This window comes from Camelina sativa, chromosome 13 (assembly GCF_030686135.1).
Source record: "Camelina sativa cultivar CO46 ecotype springtype chromosome 13, ASM3068613v1".
In the NCBI taxonomy this organism is placed as follows: domain Eukaryota; kingdom Viridiplantae; phylum Streptophyta; class Magnoliopsida; order Brassicales; family Brassicaceae; genus Camelina; species Camelina sativa.
The window spans coordinates 23,619,449-23,630,719 of record NC_141892.1 but is presented as its reverse complement, the minus strand read 5'-3'; the positions used below and the strand labels follow the sequence as shown (position 1 = coordinate 23,630,719).

Sequence of the window (11,271 nt, the reverse complement as noted above, 5' to 3'; positions counted from 1 at the left end):
GAATCTGTGGAGACTTTTTAACAAGAATAAGGTAAAAGTTAAACGGAATTCTTGCAAAAACAAATAATAGATAGTTTGCTGCAAATGGAAAACATAAGGTTGCTTTGATTTGTAACACAAGCAAACGTCCTCACGTTGTTGACGCTGCGTTTGGGACCCATACACACACAAACACGTTTCCTTCAAGTTTCAGCTTTTCATATTTGCTCATCCAACCCCCTTTAAGTTTCCTTACTTTCACTCTAACCCCCTACATTAGTGTCTAACTATTATTGTATATAGGCTTCTGGTTTAATTTAATTGGAGTCTGTATAGTTTAGCTGGTTCATGATCTCCGGTTTAGACTGGTTTAGTCTGTATATATTACCTCTATTGTACAGTTGATTCGATCAAGGAAAATGAGATTTATTTTATTGAAATGGTATCAGAGCAAATAAACACTCGTTTTCCATAACAAACTTTTTCCGATTTGCTTCCGTCGGATTTGTTTGTTACATTGTCGGAGTTTTTTTTCGATCACCTTGTAGTTCTCCAGATTTTCGTCTCTTTCGATTTCCATAGCAGATCTAGCTTATTTCTCAACTTATCTCGCTCTCGATGGGAAAACGCAAGACCATTTCGAAGTATCGTTCCGCTACACCAGATCCATCGCAAAATCACTCCCCAATTTCTCATGACAAAGTTCACAACTCATCGCCGTTATGTGCTATCACTGGATCCACGCCGCAAGCGATCAATCCTCGCAAAAAGCCGTGTTTTCCACCGTTTGAAGTTTCAGACTCTCCAGATAATGTCCACAGTCCTTATCATCTCCACAGCTCCGATCATCCAGGTTTGGTTATTGTTCCTGACATCTTAGATGGAACAAACTATGGGACTTGAATTGTAGCGATTACGATTAGTATCGAAGCTAAGAATAAGTTAGGGTTTGTGGATGGTTCAATTGTTCGTCCTGAAGAATCTGATCTGTACTATCAGATTTGGAAGCGATGTAATAGTATGGTGAAGTCTTGGTTATTGAATAGTGTCTCAAAGCAAATCTATTCTAGCATCTTATACTTTAGCACAGCTGCTGAGATCTGGAAAGATTTGCATGTTCGATACCATAAGTCACACCTTCCAAGGTTGTACAAGCTTCACCAGCAAATACATTCACTTCGCCAAGGTAGTATGGACTTGTCTTCGTTTCACACCAAAACTCAGTCGTTGTAGGAAGAGCTGTCTCGCCTGCAAGTAACTGCAAGGACTGTTGACGACTTAATTGCTGAAAGGGAGACTAATCGGGTCATTGATCTTCTTATGGGGCTTAACAGCAACTATGACACAGTTAGGAGCCAAATCCTGATGAAGAAGACGTTGCCTACTATGTCAGAGGTCTACAATATACTTGATCAAGACGACTCTCAGAGGACAGCGACTCTTCCTCCTACAGGATCTCTGGATTTTGCTGCCTTTCAAGTGTCTCAACCGTCTCCTCAACAAGGTTCTTCTTCTGGTGGTTATCAATTTCAGAGAAAAGACAAACCGGTTTGCACATTCTGTGGTCGGGTAGGTCATGTCATGGATAAATGCTACAAGAAGAATGGTTATCCAGTTGGCCATCCACGCTTCAAGTTCAATCCTGCAACAGCTGCTAATGTCACTACAGAAAGTTCTGTTGATGTTAAGGCTATCATCGAGAAAGATTTAGTGCATGATGAACTATCCACAGAGCAAATGCAACAAATTGTCTCCTTTCTCAACACCAGAATTCACAGCTCCAACACCACACCTGAAGTTCACACTGTTACATTGTCTTCCCTTCCTTCATCTTCTACTAACGACCCTGCACCTGGTACCATTTATCCCTCTATCGTTTGTTCTTTTACCAGTGCAGATAGGCCTTATGCTTATTCCATTAATAGCAATGCGATCGCTATTAATACTTGGGTCATAGACACAGGAGCCACTAACCATATTTGCCATGACAAATCTTCTTTTTCCACATTTCAACACATTGATGACACTAATGTCAATCTTCCTAATGGAGGTCTTGTGAGCATTGTTGGAATCGGAACTATTTGTCTAGGTAGAAATTTAGTTCTCCATGATGTCCTTTTCATCCCTCAGTTTAAATTCAAACTCTTAAGTGTTAGTTGTATCACTAAGTCTATGGGTTGTAAAATCTGGTTTGATGAAAACTCTTTTGCTCTTCAGGATCTTACTCGGTACTTAATGATTGGAATGGATAGGCAAGTGGCTAATCTTTACTTTCTGGACATTGAGTCTATAAACACTACTTTAGATAAAGCTCCTTTTACTGTTGCCGCATCTGTCTCTTCCCATGATCTTTGGCACAAGCGGTTAGGTCACACTTCTCTTTTTAAAATGTTATCTCTTTCTGATGTTTTACAGCTTCCTAAAGATACAAAAATTACTAAACATTTTTACAGTAAAACTTGCCATTTGACAAAACAAAAACATATTCCTTTTATTTCAAATAACAATGTCAAAAAATCTCCTTTTGAATTAGTCCATATTGATACTTGGGGTCCTTTCTCCATACCAACCCATGATGGATTTAGATATTTTTTAACCATTGTTGATGAAAAATAAATCAGATGTTCTTACCATCTTTCCTTCTTTCATTAATATGGTAGAAAATCAATTTGAGACTAGAGTTAAGGGGGTTAGGTCTAACAATGCTCATGAGATCAACTTCACTCATCTATACAAATCAAAAGGTATTATTCCATTTCATTCTTGTCCTGAAACTCCCCAACAAAACTCTGTTGTGGAGAGAAAACATCAACACATCCTTAATGTAGCTAGGTCTCTTCTCTTTCAATCACATATGCCTCTTCCTTATTAGGGAGATTGTGTTCTTTCAGTTGTTCATCTTATTAACAGACTTCCGGCTCCTGTGCTTGACAACAAAAGTCCTTTGAGGTTTTAACTAAGAAGCTTCCCAATTATGACGATTTAATAGCTTTCGGCTGCCTTTGTTATGCTTCCACTTCACCAAAAAATAGAACCAAGTTTAATCCTAGAGCTCTTGGTTATCCTTTTGGATACAAAGGTTATAAACTCCTTGATTTAGAGAGTAATGATATCATCATCTCTAGACATGTTGTTTTTTCATGAAGAGTTCTTTCCGTTTGCCCTTCTCCTATGCTTCCTCTCATTTCTGATGCTGATGTTTCTCCATCATCATCTTCCTTAGACACCTTGCCTTCTATAGGTTCTAATGATGTCCCTGAACCTTCTGTTCAAACATCGCATAGGAGAATCAAAAAGCCTGCTTATCTTCAAGATTACTACTGTCATTCAGTGGCATCTTCAACCATTCATGATATAGCCCAATTCCTTTCTTATGACAAAGTGTCAGATCTTTATCACTCTTTTTTAGCTACCATAGACAAAACCAAAGAACCCTCAACCTATAATGAAGCAAAGGAATTTTAGGTGTGGTGTGGAGCTATGGATGATGAGGTTGATGCTTTGGAGATAACTTGTACATGGGATGTTTGCTCTTTACCTCCTAACAAAAAACCAATTGGTTGTAAGTGGCTTTATAAGATTAAGTATCATGCGGATGGTACTATTGAGAGGTATAAGGCACGTCTCGTTTCTAAGGGTTACACTCAAGAGGAAGAGGTTGACTTTCATGAAACGTTTTCTCCTGTTTGCAATCTCACTTCTGTGAAGCTTCTTCTGGCTATCTCTGCCATTTCTGGATTCACTCTTCATCAATTGGATATCTCTAATGCTTTCCTCAATGGGGACTTAGATGAAGAAATTTACATGAAGCTTCCTCCAGGTTATGCATCAAGAAAGGGGGACTCTCTTCCCCCTAATGCGGTTTGCAAATTAAAAAAAATCTCTTTATGGATTGAAACAGGCATCCCGCCAATGGTTTTTGAAGTTCTCAGTCACTCTCCTTGGCTTGGGTTTTGTTCAGTCTCAATCGGATCATACTTGTTTCTTGAAAATTACTACTGACGTATTTCTCTGTGTGTTAGTTTACGTGGATGACATTGTGATTGTCACCAACAATGATGCTGTCGCAGATTGCTTGAAGACTGAGCTCAAATCATGTTTTAAACTTCGTGACATGGGTCCTCTTAAATACTTCCTTGGTCTCGAAATTGCTCGTTCTGATGCTGGAATTTATGTTGGCCAGCGCAAATATGCTCTGGATTTGCTTGATGAGACAGGTTTATTGGGATGCAAACCGGTTGCTTCTCCCATGGACCCCGGTGTTAAGCTCTGCCATGACTTTGGTGGTGACTTTGTTGATGCCAAATCCTATCAGAGACTCATTGGTCAATTGATGTATCTGCAGATTACTCGTCCTGATATCACATTTGCGGTGAACAAGCTCAGTCAGTTTTCCGAGACTCCTCGTCCGACCCATAAACTTGTTGTCTACAGAATTCTTCATTATCTGAAAGGCATTATTGGTCTTGGTCTGTTCTATTCCTCTAAAGCCGAGTTACAAATTCAAGCCTTTGATGATGCAGACTACAACTCCTGTCTAGATACTCGTCGCTCTACTTCCGGTTTTTGCATGTTCTTAGGCACTTCTCTTATTTCTTGGAAATCGAAGAAACAGAAGGTTGTCTCTAAATCTTCTGCAGAATCGTAGTATCGTGCATTGTCTGTTGCTACTAATGAACTTATGTGGCTTACTAAGTTCTTCAAGGATCTGTAGATTCCTCTCCACAAGCCAACACTCCTTTTCTGTGACAACGAGGCTGCTATTTAGGCATGGGCATAAAAACTGTACCTGAATACCCAACCCGGAACCCGACCCGAAAACCGGGTTTGGGTTGGATACGGGTTTGCCTATATAACCCTATTGGGTCTATTTTCTAATACCCGTGGGTTCGGGTTAGGGTCGGGTAATACCAGGTACCCGTTTGGGTACCCATTAAACCCGAACATATAAACATATTTATAATATTTATCATTAATATAATGCAATTACCCCAAAATTATGATTATAATTTTGAATATTTCATTTAGTTTTATACCTAAATATCAAAATAATCAAAATATCTAAAATATTTTGTTATGTAAGTCAAAATTTAACTAAATTTATTTAAATTTAATTATAATTTTTGGGTACCCGGTAGTTCGGGTACTAATCGGGTTCTAAAATTTGTAACCCAAACCGACCCAAACCCGATAGTACACAAACCGAACCGAACCCATATATCTAAAAATACACAATGGATTCTATTTTTCTAAATCCGTTTACCCGAACCCGAATGGGTAATACCTGAACCTGAACGGATTACCCGAATGCCGAGCCCTACTGCTATTCATATTGCCAATAACTCTGTCTTCCATGAGCACATTAAACATATTGAATCCAACTATCACAGTGTGCATGAACGGTTGATTGCAGGTCTGTTTAAGCTCTTGCATATCAACACTTATTTACAGCTTGTAGATCCTTTCACCAAGCCACTTCACCCGGCTCCGTTCCAACAATTGTTATGCAAGATGGGTCTCATCAACATCTTCGCCCCATCTTGAGGGGGACTATTATTGTGTATAGGTTTTTGGTTTAATTTAATTGGAGTCTGTATAGTTTAGCTGGTTCATGATCTCCGATTTAGACTGGTTTAATATGTATATATTACCTCTATTGTACAGTTGATTCGATCAAGGAAAATGAGATTTATTTTATTGAAACTAACTACTATTTGTATTTCCCATTGTAGGCAGTAGGCATTATAGCTTGTTAGAAAAAGTATAATGAAAAATCAAAAACTAGTGGAAGCACACAAGAGATGTTTCATTATAATAAAACTTGACTAATGATGACGCGCTTCGCATTTGGTTTGGTACAAGGATCAGTTCATTATTAGATCCCTTTCTTGTCTCTTTACAAATCAAGTCTAAATTTTCAAAAATTGATGCATGTAAAACAAGTTTTTTTTGGCTGAATAAATTTTACAAGTATTAAGAAAATATGAAAGTTAGATATCCTAGTTTCTCAACTATGTTTCTACTTTGGTATGGGCTCATACTTCACCTTCCCAAAATCCAATACAATCATGTCCCTTAAACTATACTTTAACATCATAAGAATTGATTGCTTTCGGAAAAATTTAAGCAATTTATATCCCTGAACATAATTATCGATCATACACAAGAAAACGAGAAAACAAAAAATTTCTCTCAATGCTCTTGTTGTTGTTCGGGAAAGAAAACAAAAAAAAAAAAAAAAAAAAAAAAAAAAAAAAAAAAAAACCAAAAAAGCCGTAACTAAAAAAAAACAAAAATCGACCGATAAAAAGGTCCTAACTAAAACATATAAAAGAAAATGTTATTGCCTAGTGTCAACGTTGCTCGTGGTAACATTACTGCTACTGTTGTTCCCATTTTGCTGATTATTCGAACCGTTGATAATAGACGTTATGGCTGCAGCCAAAGCTGCTGCAAAGTTGGGATTGGAGGCAATGGCGGCAGTAGCTGCGCTAACGTTCTCACCAGCGTTTAGCGGCTGAGAGGGCATATGTAATCCCGAGAACTTAGACTGTTGGTTGTAATACAAAGCCTGACCCATCATTTGAGGCAAAACCGATTGGTTCAACTCGGCGAAACCAGACCGTTGAGAGAATTGCATCAACGGGTTATTGGTCAGATTGTTACCGTTAGATGAGTCCGTGAGGTCTAATGTAATGGTTGGGAACGGTGCAGAAGCTGAGATAGTGGCCATGCTTGAGGAACACGGTAAGATGGTCCGTGCCAATAGATTTGTTGGGTTCATTAAACCGTCTTGGCTTGACATGGTCGAGCCTGAGAGGAGCATGCTTGCGGCTGCAGTTGTGGTCGAGGCCATGCTCATAGCCGCTGGGGGTAATGGATGGTTATGGTTTCCTTCGTAGGTTGTTATGAGGATGGTTCTGTCTTCCGCGCAACGTTGCACCTGTAGTGTTTATCATTACTTAGTTAGAAAGACATTATATCAACATATTTGTACTCTTGATTTGAACCCCTAAAACATATTAGGTTTTTGAATATGGTTAGTTAGATAACGTACTTGCTTGCGAACGGGACATCCATTGACCATTGTGCAACGGTAATAAGCTCGAGGACAAGGGTTTCCTTTTGCCATTTTCTGTCCGTATTTTCTCCATTGACATCCATCGCTTAACTGTAAAAAATGCCATTGAGGTTGATTAACCTCCAAAAGAATTGTAGAGACTAGTCTTTAACTCTTTATATATAGTCTAGATATACAGGAAGATTAATTAGTTTTACCATGGGAGCTTCGGATCGAGCACGAACCGAGACACGAGCTTTACGCATAGTGGCTTCGGCAGCCGATTGCTGGATGACATTATTATTTCCATTTCCACTGCCATTGCCACCACAATTGCTGGATGACCCGTGGTGTTTAGGAACTTTGTTAGGGTTTCTCCAGCCGTTGGATTCAGTTTCAGGGCTTTCTTCTCTTACAAGCACTCTCTTTCCATTTTGACGTGAGCTAGATTTCTCAAGAAGCGATTGAGGAGATCCTGCCCGAACCATAGTCCTCTCCTCGGACGATACTTCATCAGAAGGCGGTCCCAAATCAATGAATTGTCTTGGAACCATTTCGGGCACTTCATGTCGATTCTTGGCGTTGTCTTTGTTCTCAGTCGTAGCCTGATAAAAGCAAAGAGTTTAAAAACCTTAACTAATTAAACTTGGTAGTAGTTTAATCGGTAATTGTTATAAATGTTAATTAAATAAAAGATTAAGACGAATTAGTGTTAATTACAAGGTGATGATGATCTTCCTGTTGCCTCATGACAGCAACAAGTTGCATCTGCAAGGAGTTGAAGTTGTTGGTTGTTTGACTTAGCATTTCCTTTAGTCTTTGATTATCTTCACTCGCCTTCTTTAGCTCTTCTCGAAGTTGTACGTTCTTCATTTTAGCAAACAAAATCATATATCATACATCAAATTAAAGTAAAAAAAAAAGAGATGTAAATCTTTTTCTCAATTTTTTTTATGAAGTAATATATAGAGTAGTAACAAGTAAATCTCAGTAAAAACAAAAAAAATTACCTTACAAACCAATATATACAAACAAAGACATAAAACTAAAAATAGATTGTAAAAATCTATGAAAACGGCATGCTTGTGCTAAAAAATCTTAAGAGATGAAAAGAAAATTTTAACGAAATATATAAGGAAAAAAAAATCTATTTTGTGGATTAAATATGAGAAAAAATAAAGTTAAACGGTAATAAAATCCTCAAGATTTTTAGTACAAAAATGTTACCGTTGTAATGGATTTTGAGAATCTATGATCTGTTAGATTTTGAAAATCTATATTTAATTTTTGTTCCGGGAACGAATTCAAAGGAAAATTAAATGAGTTACTTGTATTTTTTTTTTATATAATTATTCAAACAAATGAGCTGTACTACTAATTGAATAATAAGTGTACCTCACACTTTGTACGTTTCTCTTCCATATCCACAGACAAGCCATCATCCACCATTGACTCGTCGCTTCCCGTATTCGCAGTGAGAAGATTTAGTCCAATCTGCATTTACAATTATGAACAAAATTGTTATTTATAACTTAATTATAAATAAATGATGGGATGGTAACAACAACAAAATAAAAAGATTAGAATGAAGTAATCAATGACTATACTTACATTGATGTGATCCGTAGAACGATCTTCACGATCAGCAACACTTGAATTGATCTCCCTTTTGACATGAACCTTATGAGTCTCGTCCGCGGCGATAATGTTTTGTTCATCACGTGTAACTCTATCTCTCTTCTCTGCCGATCTGAAAAAGTCAACCTCATCAACCACCGCCCGATGATGATGCTGCTCATCGGACTGAGTCGTATTGTCACGTGGACCTCCTCCAAGACTCACCGGAAAACGAAACATCTCGATTCCTCTCTCTCTATCTATTAACTAACAAGATCTTGATAGATAACTTAGATTGTGTTTATTTTGTTGTTAAAAGTACGTACGGATGATGATTTGCTTCTTGATATTATATATTTTGTAATCTCGAATTCCCGAAACCCTAGTAAAAAAGAGAGGATATGTTACTTAGCCGGATCGGATAAGAAAAGGTACGTATCTAAAAATCTTCTGATCTATCTAGAGTGTGTTTGTGTGCGAGTAATTGTTCCGTACCATATCTAATGATCCATATATAGAGAGGTGAAGAAGAAGATATCTTAGAAGAAAGAGAAAGAGAGATACTTTGTCGAGTATGTGGTTAGAGACGAGGATAGAGAACCAGATGCTTCGGCTACAAAAACGGTTTTGACGTGGACTCAGATATTGTCAATTTTTTCTACTTATATATAAATATATATATTTTCTCGTATTTTTCAATGATAATAATAGTGTTATATATATAAGACAATATTGTTGTGTGCCTGTAATTGTTTTATTCATCCTTCTACTTAAATAATATCGATTTAGGATTTTGGATTCTCGTTGAAAGATATTTGTGGAGATTTGTTTTAGTTCGTTTTGCGTCAGTGTCGACGTCATTTGTCTTGTCTACATGGTTCCACATTATTAACAAACATATCATACGACGACCGAATTATTTTGTATTATATTTATAGCCATAGACATGTCATTACTTTACTATTTGCTTACCAGATGAGCTAGCAATGGTTTTTTTTTTCTTTGTCAACGAAGAGCTGTGGTTTATTAAAGACGTTTTATTAGTTTCTTTAAAATTATCATTGTCACCCCTTGCTAGTACGGATTTTCTTGAGGTATCCGTTATTTTTTATTTTTTTAGTGGTAGTCATTTGCAGGAGAACTAAGCTTATGAGTAGACAGACTGTGGCAGCAAAATAGTAAAAAGAAAAACCCAAAAATTTCAGTATTTTTGTCTAAGGTCACCAAAATATCTATCTATATGCAAGCACACTATGCCATTATATATTTGACGTGTTATCGGACAAAGAGCAAAGTCAAGCATAAAATTAATTGTAATCAATCAATCTATTAGATAGATAAAATCCAAAACTATTTGAAGACAAAGGTTAAATCAATCATAAAAAAAAATATTTATAACATATTGGGAAAAGTCATTTACCTAACTAATAGTAAACTGTTAGGTCAGTTCATATTATACCCTAAAATGTTGTTTGAGATCGAATGATTAGACAACAAAAGTAATTTAACTATCAAACAGAAATGAAAAGGGAGTATTTTCATTACACTGTTTCACAATCAAAAATATCTGACTGATAAAAAGGTGTGTTTGCAAAATAATATATTCAAATTTAAAACTTAATATGATTTTTAGTACATTTACTATCAAACAGAAATGAAAAGGGAGTATTTTAATTATACTTGCACTGTTGAACAATGAGAAATATCTGAATAATAGTATCGAGTTGTTGTAGTATTTTAAATAGGTAAGTGTGTATTGTTATGTGGACTTTTTTTTTCAATTTTGTCAAAAGGGTTTAGTTAGACACATGTGGATTATGATTAGGAAAAACAAAACTGTCTAATCTAGTCTACTGCAAAACCTGTACCTAAATATTGTTTTCTAAAAAAAGCACTTGAATCTACCAAATTTGTTCAAAGACTTTATCTTAATTAGTAAAAACTTTGAATCATTGGTTGATCAAGTCAATATATGAGCTTTGGAGAAGAGAAAAAAAAAAGGCTATTTTTAGGGAAGAATTCTTTGTAACTAATTCTTTTTATAGATAATAGATGACATATTGATTTCACTATTTATTGGACTAAATTAGTATATTTTCTTTTTCCATTTTTCAATAAGAAAGACTTTTGACTTGTTCATATAATTAATAGATCAGAAAATAGAAATGAATCTCACCGATCGCAATTCAAACGCCGCTTCCCACGTGATTGAAATTATTAGAAGCTTTGTTTCTATTTAATGTCTGTTAAATAAATCACATAAACTCAAAACATGTACGACATTTTTTGTTGAATTTTGTTAAGACTCGATACATTGTATGTACAAACATGTGTGTATATACATATCAAAATATAAACAATTTAACAGCTGAAAGATTCATCATATTAATCGAGAGACTAGTCTATATATGTTGAAGTCTTATATAATAGACTTTATTAGTTCATGGATTTTCAACTAAAATCTAAACAAAATTAAGTATTTCAAGGATAATCTTGATTTCAATTCCAGATTCTTTAATGAAGAAAACAAAAAACCAAGCCGATTCAACAATATGTTTTACAGTAATTTGAATTTGAAATTAGCAAAACATATGTTTTAATCGTATTCTGAATCA

General features: G+C 36.0%; 2 protein-coding genes across 2 annotated transcripts; one reads left to right on the top strand and one right to left on the bottom strand.

Annotated features, from left to right (window-relative positions):
* Positions 1-597: 597 nt before the first annotated feature.
* LOC147929898 (uncharacterized) lies at positions 598-1,212 on the top strand. The gene is made up of 2 exons (XM_087480782.1): positions 598-832; positions 890-1,212. The coding sequence occupies exons 1-2, from the start codon at positions 598-600 to the stop codon at positions 1,210-1,212; spliced, it is 558 nt and encodes a 185-aa protein (XP_087336908.1).
* A 4,939-nt stretch (positions 1,213-6,151) lies between these two features.
* On the bottom strand, positions 6,152-9,403 carry LOC104737286 (WRKY transcription factor 42). The gene is made up of 6 exons (XM_010457422.3): positions 8,651-9,403; positions 8,435-8,533; positions 7,760-7,906; positions 7,258-7,644; positions 7,037-7,150; positions 6,152-6,922 (listed from the first exon to the last, which is right to left on the bottom strand). The coding sequence occupies exons 1-6, from the start codon at positions 8,894-8,896 to the stop codon at positions 6,320-6,322; spliced, it is 1,596 nt and encodes a 531-aa protein (XP_010455724.1). The 5' UTR covers positions 8,897-9,403; the 3' UTR covers positions 6,152-6,319.
* Between the last annotated feature and the right edge of the window lie 1,868 nt (positions 9,404-11,271).

Coding starts and splice junctions, on each gene's coding strand:
- LOC147929898 (XM_087480782.1), top strand. CDS start 598: ATGGGAAAACGCAAGACCATTTCGAAGTATCGTTCCGCTACACCAGAT. Junction 833..889: donor CCACAGCTCCGATCATCCAG/GTTTGGTTATTG, acceptor CTTGAATTGTAG/CGATTACGATTAGTATCGAA.
- LOC104737286 (XM_010457422.3), bottom strand. CDS start 8,896: ATGTTTCGTTTTCCGGTGAGTCTTGGAGGAGGTCCACGTGACAATACG. Junction 7,151..7,257: donor CTCGATCCGAAGCTCCCATG/GTAAAACTAATT, acceptor CATTTTTTACAG/TTAAGCGATGGATGTCAATG. Junction 6,923..7,036: donor GATGTCCCGTTCGCAAGCAA/GTACGTTATCTA, acceptor TAAACACTACAG/GTGCAACGTTGCGCGGAAGA.